The sequence below is a fragment of the Cricetulus griseus genome, chromosome 7 (genome assembly GCF_003668045.3).
Source record: "Cricetulus griseus strain 17A/GY chromosome 7, alternate assembly CriGri-PICRH-1.0, whole genome shotgun sequence".
NCBI lineage: Eukaryota > Metazoa > Chordata > Mammalia > Rodentia > Cricetidae > Cricetulus > Cricetulus griseus.
The window spans coordinates 118,083,875-118,098,994 of record NC_048600.1 but is presented as its reverse complement, the minus strand read 5'-3'; the positions used below and the strand labels follow the sequence as shown (position 1 = coordinate 118,098,994).

The 15,120-nt window shown below is 44.0% G+C and overlaps 1 protein-coding gene across 1 annotated transcript in view; it reads right to left on the bottom strand.

Annotated features, from left to right (window-relative positions):
• Positions 1 to 4,076: 4,076 nt before the first annotated feature.
• The window catches only part of Efcab3 (EF-hand calcium binding domain 3), a 22,753-nt gene continuing 11,709 nt past the window's right edge, over positions 4,077 to 15,120 (bottom strand). Inside the window, exons 4-9 of the mRNA XM_027427874.2 lie at positions 14,976 to 15,047; positions 13,749 to 13,869; positions 10,731 to 10,912; positions 10,239 to 10,423; positions 9,479 to 9,601; positions 4,077 to 4,403 (exon numbers count right to left, since the gene is read on the bottom strand). Coding sequence (XP_027283675.2) covers positions 4,077 to 4,403; positions 9,479 to 9,601; positions 10,239 to 10,423; positions 10,731 to 10,912; positions 13,749 to 13,869; positions 14,976 to 15,047 — 1,010 coding nt within the window. The remainder of the gene's footprint in view (positions 4,404 to 9,478; positions 9,602 to 10,238; positions 10,424 to 10,730; positions 10,913 to 13,748; positions 13,870 to 14,975; positions 15,048 to 15,120) is intronic.

Sequence of the window (15,120 nt, the reverse complement as noted above, 5' to 3'; positions counted from 1 at the left end):
TTTCCTCCTGATGCACCGACTCCTGGAACTTCAGTTGCCACCTGCTGCTCCTCTGGCAAGCCCCTTTACCCACTGGTCCCTCCTTCTGGCCCCATATTTATATTTTGAGTTTGAGGTCTTGCTGTGTTGTCCAGGATGGTGTTAGATTTACTGGGTTCATTACATTACACACAGAGACCTCAGAATACACAGATCTTAATGGGATGTCTCCATCAAACCCCTCTGCTCAGAGCTCAGGGAACCCTGTGGAAGAGGATGGTGGACAGAAGGGAAGGAGGACACCAGGAGAACAAGGCCCTCTAAACAAAGTTCACACGAACCCAGAGAGACTGAAGCAGCAAGCACAGGGCTTACATGGGTCTGCTTCAGGTCCTCCCTTTGCATATATAGTATAGCTTTAAGTATTTAGTATTTTTTTGGTTATGTTTTTTGAGACAGGGTTTCTCTGTATTGCTTTAGAGCCTGTCCTGGAACTCAATTTGGACACCTTGGACTCACAGAGATCCACCTGCCTTGGCCTCCCAAGTGCTGGGACTAAAGGTGTGTGCCACCAATGCCCAGCTTTAGTATTTAGTATTTTTATGGGACTCCTGAGTGTGTGAATGAGTGGGTGATTTTTGTGGCTCTCTTCCTTCTCTTGTTTTGTCTTGTTTAATTTTTACTTAATATACACTGGTTTTCAAGACAGGGTTTCTCTGTGTAGCTTTGGAGAATGTCCTGGAACTTGCTCAGTAGACTAGGCTGGCCTCAAACTCACAGCTGCCTCTGCTTCCCGAGTGCTGGGATTAAAAGCGTGTGCTTGGCTATCTTATTATATTTTATTTTGTTATGTTTTGTTGTTATCTCTTAGAAGCCTTTTCTAAGGAGAGGCAGAAAGGAGGTGGATTTGGATGGGAAGGAAGGTGGGGGAAACTGTAACCAGGATATATTTAATGAGAAAGAATTAATTTTCAATAAAGAGGGAAGAAAGGGAGTGGAAGGGAAGGAGAAGAAGAAGGAGAAGAGAGAGAGAGAGAGAGAGAGAGAGAGAGAGAGAGAGAGAGAGAGAGAGAGAGAGAGAGAGAGAGAGAGAGAGAGAGAGAGAGAGAGAGAGAGAGAGAGAGAGAATTACAGGGCTCAGCTGATTCTCCTGCCTCACTCCTAATTAGTTAGGCATATAGGCATGTGCCAGTGTGCCTAGATCGTGAACAGATTTGGACTTCTGTCCTAAGCATGGCCTCTAAGACTGTGCACATGTTCAGTGAGTTCTTCACCACTGATCTGTGTCACCAGATAGCCTTTTGAATACTCAAGGTATTTTATTTTAAGGCAGTTCCAGTAAATAGTTTTGGGGGCCTTTACTGTCTTCATTGCCTTTTCTTGGCATTTTATAGTTTTATGTTGTAGTCTGACACGATGGCATACAGGAGGACTGTGAGTCTGAAAATTGTGTAGGCTCACAATGAGAGCCCTTCTGAAGAAACAACACAAACTGTTCCATACAGTCCTCTGTTTTCTCAAGCGTTGAATGTGTCTTTTACTTCTTCTGGTCTTCCGGGGTAGGGTCTCTTATGTAGCTAGCCCAGACTGACTTTGAATTCTTTGAATCCTCCTGCCTTAGCTTCCCAGTGAGTTGGAATAACAGGTATATGCTGCCTTGCTCGTTTTCTTTTCTCTCTCTTCTAGATATGTCTATTTTCTAGAATAATGACTAGAATCTGTACTGCATATCGATTGGGATGGGCTTACACACCTTCAAAACAGTTTCTTAGAAAATTCTCAAAAATAGCTGATGCCGTTGATCAACTTTGGATGAGAATTAGTGTAAGAGCTGGGCATGATGGCACACAGCTGTAATCCTATCTCTTGGGGGTCAGAAGCATGAGTGCTGCTGAAGTTCTACTCTAGTGTGCTCTAGAAAGTGAGTTCCAGGTCAGCCAGGGTTACAGAGGGAGGGAGGGCAGGGGGAGGGAAAGAGGATCCATATGAATTAACAAGATTACAGCTGGGGCTCAGCTGGCAGAGTGCTTGCCCAGCATGCATGAAGCCCTGGTTTTGATACCCAGTGCCACATAAACTGGGCATGGTGGAGTACACTTGTAATCTTTGCACTCCTGGCACTCAGGAGTAGAAGACAAGAGGATCAGGAAATTCAAGGTCATTATTGCCTATTTATCAAGCCTGAGGCTAGACTGGGCTGAATGACCCTCCCTGCAGAAGTGGGGGGGGGATGTCTGCAGAGCAAATAAAATACTTTTGTCATCCTGATAATAGATCAAAAGGTTAACACAGATTTAGTGTTTGCAGAATCCCAAAGTTGTGTGCCTCCCTTTGGCAAACTGTCAAAATCCACAGAAAGCCAGAAGAACGACAAAAGTGGAACTAAGAATAATAAGAATGATACACACTTATTTTTTTGTTTTGTTTTGTTTTGTTTTGTTTTGTTTTTGAGACAGGGTTTCTCTGTGTAGCTTTGGAGCCTGTCCTGGCACTCGCTCTGGAGACCAGGCCGGCCTGGAACTCACAGAGATCCGCCTGCCTCTGCCTTCCGAGTGCTGGGACTTTATAAAGGCCACTACCACCTGGCCGGTTCTCACTCTTAAAGGCAAGTACTGACTGAAGTATCACCCCAACCCCAAATCTTTTTGTCTTTTTCATTTTCTTTTCTTCTTTTTAGTCAGGGTTTCTCTGTGTAGCTTTGGAGCCTATCCTGGCACTTGCTCTGGAGACCAGGCTGGCCTCGAACTCACAGAGATTTGCCTACCTCTGCCTCCCAAGTGCTGGGATTAAAGGTGTGTGCCACCAATGCCCGGTTTACACTTAAATATTTTTCTACCTGTCTTTTTATTTATTCATACACAACTACTTGTCTTCTGGTTTGTTGAAGCAGTAAGTCAGACAACACTTGCCTGTCAAAATGGCTAGCCATGAACTAAATTGACATTATTGCAGTTTGAACACTTAAATATTTTTAAGGTGGTAAATTCTATACAGTTAAGTTTTATCACAATAAAGATCATGACATTTTTGCATGAAGAGAGAGCTTCGTGGGTAAAATGCTTGCTGTATGAGCATGATGACCCGAGCTCCCCCAGCATCCGTGTAGAAATTGGAGTGTGGTGGCATGCATCTATACACCTAGCACACTGATGTGAACATGGCGACAGGCAGATTCTCGAGGTTCACTGGCCAGATTCTAGCAGAAAATTGAGCCCCCAGGTTCAGTAAGAGACCCTGACTCAAAAAGCAAAACAGAGAAGTGATTTTGGAAGACACCTTGGCATCAACCTCGAGGCTCCACACACACACAAGCATGGACAAGAGCATCCGAGTGTACTCACACATGTGCATACTTGCAAACATAGCACATGTTACAAAACAAAATATGATGATCCTCCACAGATTTGCAATACAGCCATGTTTTCTTTTTTCTCAAGAGAGGGTTTCTCTATGTAGCCATGGTTGTCCTGGCTGTAGACCCTGTAGACCAGGCTGAGCTGGAATTCACATACAGCTACCTGTTTCTGCCTCCCAAGTGCTGAGATTAAAAGGTGAGCACCACCACCACTCGGCTACGTGTGTCTTTAATGAAATGGATGAGCTCAGTTATTTTTGCAGGAACAATCCAAGTGAAAGGTGTGCCTTAGGAATTCCTAAATTTCACGGAGGTTCTGTGGTGGGGTGGAGGGTTTGCTGGTGCCATTCCCTGAAGCTTCGGTTCTCTGCATCTGGTGTCTTTCATAAACATTCAAACACCCCACCTCATTTACAGCCATCCCAAACTCAGATGGGTATTGCATGGAGGGCCCTTAGAAACTCAGGCCAACGTTTTTCCCTTTATGCTGCTGTCTTGGCTGTTTTAAGCCGAGTGGGAGTAGCAGAGAGCAACTGGCTATAATAATAGGGTAACTACTTTTAACTAGCAAAGATTTGGGAAAGAGAAACCATCTTGTGATTTGAAGGTTTTTACTGGTTGGGATCCAAAAGATGTTAAAATTTTCACCTGCTAAAGAATGTAGTAGATAAAAGCAAGAAACCATAATTTTGATAACTATGGATAGCAGTTTTCGAAGAGTTGCTTAGAAAATGTAGACATTTCATTGCCGAAACCCTCTGAACCCTTTCCATCTCCTCTTCCTTCCTGTCTCCGGGTCACACTCACTGAGATCTGATGGGGTGGACAATCTAGAATTGCCGGAGGAGCTTCTGTTCATGTAGGCATCATGCAACCGCAAGTCCTTAGCGGAAAGCAGCTCTTGGCAGACATTCCAGGACCATGTGTATGTAGAAAAGGTGTTGTAAAAGGACTCGTTGTTGGTTTCGATTCCAATCAAATCCCCTCGGATCTTTTTCCAGAGATTCAGCATTTCTTTCCGGTGCTCAAGGGCAATCCCTAAATTATAGGTATCTGTGGCTCTCTTTACCTGCATCGAGAGGGCAGATATTAACTTAGTGTGGTTACCCGAACTGCCTTTAATTTATAAACCATAGTTATTGATGGCTTGGGAGATACACATGTGAAAGTCACTGAGACAGCGTATGGGGTAGCATAGGACTATGAGCTAGGAGTTGGTAGAAATGAAAATGTATCACTTGGAAGCTGGGTATAGTGGCACACGCCTTTGATGCCAGAACTCAGGAGGCAGAGGCAGGCGTGTCTCTGTGAGTTCCAGGCCAGCCTGCTCTCCAGAGCGAGTGCCAGGAGAGAAGCGAGGGGCTAAGTTAGGATGTGTAGGTGCCAGATTCAGCCTAAGACAGGGAGTAGATGCTGAGCTGAGCAAATCCTTAAGGATTTTAAGGTGGAGGTATCAAGGGGTGATGGGAAGGAGCCCTAGGAAGAAGAGGCCACATAAACAAGTGCTTGAAGACAATAACCACCCTGGACTTGGCAGGAGAGTTGGAGCATCTTGGTGAAAGTGAGTGCAGTGGTGGAGGAGGAGTGAGTGGGCTCAGTGCAGGGGAGGGCAGCCCTTCACAGAGAGCATGCCCTGGGGGCTGTTCCTGACCCTCAGTTATATAGAGTAGTGGAAAACTCTGCCACTCTTGGAGGGGAAGTTTCAGTAACCCAGGGTGGACTTGAACTTTTATTTTTATTTTTATTTTTATTTTTTTTATGCAGCACAGGCTGCTCTTCAACTTGTAATCTTGCTTCCATCTCTGGGGTGCTCCTTGGAAGCGTTTCCTGCACCCATCCTTCCCAGCTCCTAGAACTGGAAATTAAACCCCGGGCTTTGTCCGTGACAGGCAAGAGGGCTGCCACTGAGCTATACCTTCAGCTCAAGCACTTACCTTTAAGCAGGACAGGGATAGATTGGAGGGAAAAGCATCCCAGAATGAGCTGGACTAAGGTTAGTGACTGGTAAGGAGTAAGGAAAAAAAAATCAACGTTGAGGGTGGCTTCAGTGACTTAGTAAATGGTAGTATCAACAACTGAGAAACAGCATCCTCAGGGGAGAGCCAGGCTGATGCAGTAGATGAGTGAGCATGGGGCATGTTGAGCGTGGTGTGTTATGAGACCTAGCATACGGGGGTGGGGTGGGGGTGGGATGGTTCTCAGATGGTGAGTGAGGTAAGGCCAACGTACAAGAAAGAAGTCTAGGCTGGGGCACATTAGTTATTAGTATACGGGTGGGTGCTGCTAAACAAAGGAGATTGAAACCGCCTACATGTTCCTCCTAGATTCTTCACCTGACACAGAGATCCCTGCTGTTGTCCCATGGCTGAGATACAGGGAGGCTAAACTAATGATCTTTCAAGCTTCTTAGCTCTTGGAGCAGCTGATCTGGTGCTGGAGGTCTCTGGCCACAGGTGGCCTGCATTTACTTGTGTGTTTATGTGTTAATAGCCAGACAGGAGTCAGCTGCCCATGACTTTGTGTTCTCAAGTTCCACACATCCCAGTGCATTGCTGCTGTCCACGTCTCCAGGACTTTACCCTCACCCCAAGCTTTCTTAGAATAGGAACTATGCTTTTCTCTCTGTGGTGTCTCCCAATCTCAGAACTCATGGACACACATTTATGAGTGGGTGCGTGAGTGGATACACATTTATGAGTGTGTGCGTGAGTGGATACACATTTATGAGTGGGTGTGTGAGTGGATACACATTTATGAGTGTGTGCGTGAGTGGATACACATTTATGAGTGGGTGTGTGAGTGGATACACATTTATGAGTGTGTGCGTGAGTGGATACACATTTATGAGTGGGTGTGTGAGTGGATACACATTTATGAGTGTGTGCGTGAGTGGATACACATTTATGAGTGTGCGTGAGTGGATACACATTTATGAGTGTGTGCGTGAGTGGATACACATTTATGAGTGGGTGTGTGAGTGGATACACATTTATGAGTGTGTGCGTGAGTGGATACACATTTATGAGTGGGTGTGTGAGTGGATACACATTTATGAGTGTGTGCGTGAGTGGATACACATTTATGAGTGGGTGTGTGAGTGGATACACATTTATGAGTGGGTGCGTGAGTGGATACACATTTATGAGTGGGTGTGTGAGTGGATACACATTTATGAGTGTGTGCGTGAGTGGATACACATTTGATGAGTGGATACACATTTATGAGTGTGCGTGAGTGGATACACATTTATGAGTGTGTGCGTGAGTGGATACACATTTATGAGTGGGTGTGTGAGTGGATACACATTTATGAGTGTGTGCGTGAGTGGATACACATTTATGAGTGGGTGTGTGAGTGGATACACATTTATGAGTGTGTGCGTGAGTGGATACACATTTATGAGTGGGTGTGTGAGTGGATACACATTTATGAGTGTGTGCGTGAGTGGATACACATTTATGAGTGGGTGTGTGAGTGGATACACATTTATGAGTGTGTGCGTGAGTGGATACACATTTATGAGTGGGTGTGTGAGTGGATACACATTTATGAGTGTGTGCGTGAGTGGATACACATTTATGAGTGGGTGTGTGAGTGGATACACATTTATGAGTGTGCGTGAGTGGATACACATTTATGAGTGTGTGCGTGAGTGGATACACATTTATGAGTGGGTGTGTGAGTGGATACACATTTATGAGTGTGCGTGAGTGGATACACATTTATGAGTGGGTGTGTGAGTGGATACACATTTATGAGTGCGTGAGTGGATACACATTTATGAGTGGGTGTGTGAGTGGATACACATTTATGAGTGGGTGTGTGAGTGGATACACATTTATGAGTGGGTGCGTGAGTGGATACACATTTATGAGTGTGTGCGTGAGTGGATACACATTTATGAGTGTGTGCGTGAGTGGATACACATTTATGAGTGTGTGCGTGAGTGGATACACATTTATGAGTGTGTGCGTGAGTGGATACACATTTATGAGTGGGTGCGTGAGTGGATACACATTTATGAGTGTGTGCGTGAGTGGATACACATTTATGAGTGGGTGTGTGAGTGGATACACATTTATGAGTGGGTGCGTGAGTGGATACACATTTATGAGTGGGTGTGTGAGTGGATACACATTTATGAGTGTGTGCGTGAGTGGATACACATTTATGAGTGTGAGTGGATACACATTTATGAGTGGGTGTGTGAGTGGATACACATTTATGAGTGTGTGCGTGAGTGGATACACATTTATGAGTGTGTGCGTGAGTGGATACACATTTATGAGTGGGTGCGTGAGTGGATACACATTTATGAGTGTGTGCGTGAGTGGATACACATTTATGAGTGGGTGTGTGAGTGGATACACATTTATGAGTGGGTGCGTGAGTGGATACACATTTATGAGTGGGTGTGTGAGTGGATACACATTTATGAGTGTGTGCGTGAGTGGATACACATTTATGAGTGGGTGTGTGAGTGGATACACATTTATGAGTGGGTGCGTGAGTGGATACACATTTATGAGTGTGTGCGTGAGTGGATACACATTTATGAGTGTGTGCGTGAGTGGATACACATTTATGAGTGGGTGCGTGAGTGGATACACATTTATGAGTGTGTGCGTGAGTGGATACACATTTATGATGAGTGAGTGTGTGCGTGAGTGGATACACATTTATGAGTGGGTGTGTGAGTGGATACACATTTATGAGTGGGTGCGTGAGTGGATACACATTTATGAGTGGGTGTGTGAGTGGATACACATTTATGAGTGGGTGCGTGAGTGGATACACATTTATGAGTGTGTGCGTGAGTGGATACACATTTATGAGTGGGTGTGTGAGTGGATACACATTTATGAGTGTGTGCGTGAGTGGATACACATTTATGAGTGGGTGTGTGAGTGGATACACATTTATGAGTGGGTGCGTGAGTGGATACACATTTATGAGTGTGTGCGTGAGTGGATACACATTTATGAGTGTGTGTGTGAGTGGATACACATTTATGAGTGGGTGCGTGAGTGGATACACATTTATGAGTGTGTGCGTGAGTGGATACACATTTATGAGTGTGTGCGTGAGTGGATACACATTTATGAGTGTGTGCGTGAGTGGATACACATTTATGAGTGTGTGCGTGAGTGGATACACATTTATGAGTGGGTGTGTGAGTGGATACACATTTATGAGTGGGTGCGTGAGTGGATACACATTTATGAGTGGGTGTGTGAGTGGATACACATTTATGAGTGGGTGCGTGAGTGGATACACATTTATGAGTGTGTGCGTGAGTGGATACACATTTATGAGTGGGTGCGTGAGTGGATACACATTTATGAGTGTGTGCGTGAGTGGATACACATTTATGAGTGTGTGCGTGAGTGGATACACATTTATGAGTGGGTGCGTGAGTGGATACACATTTATGAGTGTGTGCGTGAGTGGATACACATTTATGAGTGGGTGTGTGAGTGGATACACATTTATGAGTGGGTGCGTGAGTGGATACACATTTATGAGTGGGTGTGTGAGTGGATACACATTTATGAGTGTGTGCGTGAGTGGATACACATTTATGAGTGGGTGTGTGAGTGGGCACTATGAGGTTGCCGTGTGAGTAGAAAACTGGGAGTAGGTGTCAAGAGTTTGATTATTGTCAAAAAAAAAAAAAAAAGCAGAAGATACCTAAGGAATATAACAGCTGAGGCTGACCTCTGGCATACACATGCTCAAACATTTGCATGCACGCACACACACACACACATACACTAAGGCATGGGCAGCGAGGCTCTAGAACACACACTTCCACTTTGCTATGGTCTAACATCTTAGCAACTCCACAGAGAAGGACAGGGCGCATTTACTGCATTCCACCCTCCTCCTGCATTTGCTGTTAACAGCATGCTCTTGATGCTTCTACTCCCTTGGCCTTTACAAGTCACACCTCTGTGGTCCTTGTATTCTGTGTGTTTTCCTCTCCTCTTACCTGAGCCCCTCCAGTAATGCTATCTCTGGAGAGTTCTGGGAGTGACACAGTTCGCATAAAGTGGGGATTTTTGTTTTTGGAGGTAGAGTTTTCCCAGTAGAAAATACCTTTGACAGTGCAGTCTGGGGAGGCGTCTGACATGGAGTACTCACATGCTGTTTGATGGCCACTGCATCAGCCACTGTCCAATGCTGCTTCTTCTTGAATAGTTGGTCAATGGCTAAGATGTCATCTGAATAGCCTGAGGCGGACTTGATAGGTTTTACAGTTGCGGCCTTTATGCACATAAAAAATAGATCAGTAAAACATTTTAGTTTGAATTATATAACAAAGACATAATTATACATATGTGTAACATGCCATAGTGAAACCCATTAGTTTGTATGCTAACTTTTGACATTAATTATAAAAAGACTTAACAATGGGGAAGAGTATTAGTATGAAGTTGTGTAAAGCCAGCCCTTGGGAGACTACAGCAAGAAAACTGACATGAGTTCCAGGCCAGCCTGGGCTACCGTGTGACCATGTTTTACAAAAACAGAACCAGAATTTTTGTTTGTTTGTTTCTTGAAACAGGGTTTCTCTGTATAACTGTGCTGGCTGTCCTGGAACTCCCTCTGTAGACCAGGCTGGCCTTGAACTTACAGAGATCTGCCTGCCTCTGTCTCCTGAGAGCTGGGACTAAAGGCATGTGCCACCACTGCCTGGTCAGAAATTTCTTTCTTTCTTTTTTTGAGACAGGGTTTCTCTGTGTAGCTCTGTAGACCAGGCTGGCCTCGATCTCACAGAGATCCCCCTGCGTCTGCCTCCGAGTGCTGGGATTAAAGGCCTGCACCCACCATAGCCCAGCTAGAGTTGGGTTCTTACAAATGGAAGTATTTAAATTATCTAGTATGACAGATTAAAACTTACCTGTGCTTTCCAATCTCTTTTATGGAAAAAATAGTCCTCAAAGAAACTGAGAGGCTCCTTTCTCTTTAGCGTCTCTAACTTCTGTATGTCTTTGAACGGTCTACCCATCACCGTGGAGTCCAAATCAGGGAACAATGGAAAGATCGGTATTTTTGAGTATGGGCTACCTGAAGGAAGATCACACCCTAAAAAGATAAAAACAAAAGTGGCATTATAAATGATGTAAAGAGTTCCCGTAATGGCAAGCATACAGAGCTCAGCCCACTTTCTGCTCCCCTTGTGACCCTGGCTTCTCTGCCTCAGTCTCCTGTTCCCACACCACACCCATCCCCAGACTTCACTCAGTCAGGGGGGCCTCTGCTTCTAAATGCTGTCTGTGTGACAGAGTAGTGACTCCAAGAGCCTCGGGCCCTGCTCTGGAACTCTGGGGTTTATTTCTGACCAGTCACAGGGAGGTCAATCTTAACAGTGGAGAGGGAAAACGGCTCTTACGCTTGAGTGCTTCGAGAAACTTATACAAATCCTTTTCTTTCATTATCGAGACCCTGGCAGAATTGGCAAAGGCAGCGGTGCTTGAGCGCGGAGGAGTGCATACATCTGCCTTAAAGCCCCTTTTCGAGTACGGACTGCTCAGGATTTCTGTGTAGCTTTCCCGGAATTTTTTTCGAAAATAGCTTAAAGAGAAAATACAGTAATTCAGAAATGGAATTAAGAATTGTTAGGAAAAAAAAAAGAACACCAAACTGCCAGTTATAGATGTTGATTAATGTTTATTTTAAATCTATTTAAAACTTATTAGCATATGTTAATCATACATAATAATAACAGGTTTCGTCATGGCGTTTTCGTACGTGTATTTTTATCATACATTCACCCAGCTACCGTCTCCTGTTCCCCTCTGGCTCCCTTTTCTTTCCACTTTAGTCCCCCTTCTGTCACTCTCTCCCCCTCCGTCCCCACTCCTCACCCCTTCCCTTCCTCTCTGTCTCCCTCTCCTCTCCCCTCATCCTTACCTTCTTTCCCTCTCTTTCTTTCTGGCTTGAAGACTCAGTGTGTGTCTTTAGGGTTGCTTACAGGGTCCTGGCGAAGGGTTATTTACAAGAGCATGGGCTCCTTACTCCTGGCGACACCCTCGAAGAAGAAGCCATATACTGCAGTACTTTGTATTGGGTTTTAAAACGCAGGTTTTTTTGTTTTTGTTTTTTTTTCCTTTTTTGAGACAGGGTCCCACTTTGTATCCTAGGCTGGCATTGTTCTCATGGTGTCACTTCTCACTTCTGCTTCAGACTCCAGAGCGGTGGGATCACAGCATGAGCCTCTATGCCTGCCTGGAAATAGCATTTGAATGTTTCCTACACTCTGGGATCAAACCCAGGCCTTTGTGCATATTAGGAAAGCAGGCTACCACTCAGCTACACAGGATCCCTTTTTCCTTTTCTTAATTTCTTTTAGGAAGCTTATGACCAGTTTTCCAGTGTGGGGGAACTGAACTCAGGACCTTGTGCGTGCCAGCCAAGTACTCTAGATGCTGAGCTGCAGCCTCCGCTGTTATTTCCTCTCTACTGATTCCTTTATCATTTACAGAAGAACGGTCTCAGTCTCTTTTTATAGTTTTTGGCATCATTAACATTTATTAATTTTTTTTGTTTTGTTTTGACAGGGTTTTTCTGTGTAACAACCCTGACTGTACTGGAATTCACTTTGTAGACCAAACTCGCCTTGATCTCACAGAGATTCACCTGCTTCTGCCTGAGTGTTGGGATTAAAGGTGTGTACCAACACTGCTGGATACATTTATTAATTAATGTATATGTATGCATGTATGTGCACGCATGTGCATTCATGTTTGTTAGTACACCTGTGCGTGTAGCTCACAGGTCAACTTGCAGGAACTATTTCCTTCTACCATGTGGGTCCCAGGAATTGAACATAGTTGCCAGGCTGGGTAGCGATTCATTCCCTCAGTGTTTGTCTTTCTGTTTAATTTCTGAAGGGCAGCTTTGCTAGGTGTAGAATTCTTCGTTGTTGAGTATTCTCTTTCAACATTTTGAACAAATCATTCCATTCTGACTTGGTTTGTAAGATTTCTGGAGACAAGTCTGCTGGTACTGTAATAGGGATTTCTCTCTCTCTCTCTTTCCTTTCCTTTCCTTTCTTTCTTTCTTTCTTTCTTTCTTTCTTTCTTTCTTTCTTTCTTAATCTCTTTCTTCTTCTTTTTTGTTTTGTTTTTTTTTTTTTTGAGACAGGGTTTCTCTGCATTGCTTTGGAGCCTGTCCTGGAAATCACTCTGTAGACCAGACTGGCTTCGAACTCGAAGAGATCCACCTGCCTCTGCCTCCGGAGTGCTGGGATTAAAGGCATGCCTTTTTTTTTTTTTAAAGATTTATTTATTTATTTATTTGTTTATTATGTATACAGTGTTCTGTCTGCATGTATGCCTGCCTGAAGGCCAGAAGGGGCACCAGATCTCATTACAAATGGTTGTGAGCCACTATGTGGTTGCTGGAAAACTAGTTTGTGCTTTTAACCTCTGAGTCATCTCTCCAGCCCCTAGGGATTTCTTTATATGCTTCAATGCTGTTTTTTTTTCTTTAGATTTTCCTTTGTCTTACACTTTTTTGATTTGTTTATTTCTTTATTTATTGTGGAAACAGGGTCTCATTGTGTAGTCCTGGAACTTGATATGTAGACCAGGCTGTTTCTGAACTCATAGAAATCTACCTACCTCTGTCTCCCATGTGCTAGGCCAAAGGCATTTGCCACCATGTCTGTTTATCTTGTATTTTGATGCCCTTGAGATGACTTTTTTTCACTGTATCTAGTAAGGGTCTTAATGAATTCTTGGATCTTGGGTCTCTATTTCCCAGGATTTGGAAATTTTTCAGCAGGTAAAAAACAACCTCATAAGATTACCAGATAAACAACAACCACACAGTCCACTTTCAATAAAAATAGCAGTGTTAGCAAAGGTGTCCTGTCCACATAGGAGTGAGAGGCAGTGCTGGAGGCCACAAGCCCAGGTCACTGGGCTAACATTAGCACCCCACTCTTGGGCGAGCATTTGAACTGCTTTCTGAAATTTTTTGTGCACTCTTTCGGTAAGGACTCGATTAAATTACAAGCACACCCTCTTTATTCTGTTTATTCCTCAGTGTGAGAAGTAACCCTGATTGTGCTTCGCCTGTGCTGCGCTGTGTCATCCCACAGTTGCCCTTTAAGGCAGGGGGCGTTGCTACCTTTGTAGGTGACGAAATGAAGACAGAGTAGTGAAGAAAATAGCTAGCTTGTCTTGGGTTAGGGATGGCTGAAGATTTGTTTTGTTTTGTTTTTGATGTCTTATGCCCATGTGGAGCCTCAGCATGGTGTGGGCTCAGTCTTACGATTTCAGAGTGTTGTGGCATGTAGCCTTTTGCCCTGACCCTTTCTTTTGTTTTGGATTGGCCTCTGTGAAGCAGGATGCTGGTGACACATCCTCAGTAAGCTGCCTTTACCTGTTCTGTTGCCACTTACCTTACCAGCTCTATTATATCCCTTCTGTTCAGGGATGAAGTCTCTACAAGTTTTGATAGGATTTCAAATAACAGGATTCCTGGGTTGTTAGCTAAATCCAAACACAGTTTCCTTTCTGGAACTATAGAGGGAACAGAGAAGAGAAATTTCAAAATGTCTTCTGAGAAAACCATCTCTTAAAATTTTACTGAGAATTTATAACAATACTAAATTGGGAGGGGGCTAGAAAGAAGGTAAAACATTAAAAATGTTCTGTTTGGGGAAAGGTCAGGTTTTCCAAGACAGCCTGTTAAGTTCAGAAACAGAGCAGGAGAGGCTGATGGCCACATGTGAAAGCCAGCTTTCTAACCTTCTCAGCCTCTCACGGAAGCAGTGAGTCACCCAAGCTCTAGAAAAAGAAGTAGTCCATGTGCTTAGTTAAGAACTCACACACTATGAAGGAAAACAAGGGCCTGGAGAGATGGCCGAGTGGCCAAGAGCACTGACTGCTCTTCCAGAGGACCTGGGTGTAACATGAAGTTTTTGCTTTTTTGGGTTTTTGGACTCGTGTGTGTGTGTGTGTGTGTGTGTGTGTGTGTGTGTGTGTGTGTGTGTGTGTGGCCAACCCCTGCAGTTTTCCTCTCCTTGTTTTCTTACTACTCCTGTTTCTTTTGCCTTCTATTTATACTCTGCCTGCCAGCCCTGTCTATACTGGCTACTGCCTCACTATTGGTTGGCTGTTCAGCTCTTTATTAGGCCATCAGGTGTTTTAGACAGCACAGTAACAGCTTCATGGAGTTAAACAAATGCAGCAGAAACAAAAGTCACACACCTTAAAATAATGTTCTACCACAACTGGGTTTGATTCCCAGCACCTAAATGGCTGCTGATAACCATCTGTAATTGCAGTTCTGGGTAATGTGATACAGACATGCAAGGCAAGATACCCATACACATAAAATAAAAATAAATTAAAACGAAAGGAAAACTAAACTGTCTGCATTTGTCATTTTCTTAGTGCTCTCACTAGAGACAAAAGCAGTGTCTCCTGCAGGGCGGCAGTAGCTGCTTGATTTATTCAAATTGCAACTCTGATATTATCAGTTAGTTTATTTCATATTATTTTGTAGGGAAAATACAAAGAAAATCACGTCCTGGACTCTCCCTTATGCATTTGTCTTCTGACTGGAGACCTAAGGGGTCGTGTTTTCTATGCAGTGGCGGGGCTGCCCAGTGACATCTACTCACCCACAGCCTTGAGGAAGAGTTTCTTATCTGTCAGTACCTCTATAAAGTCAGAGAAGTTGATCTTACCATCCCCTGAAACAGGAATCCAAGCTCAGAACAAGCATATTTCTAAAGGTTTATATAGATACACAATTTTTATATAAAG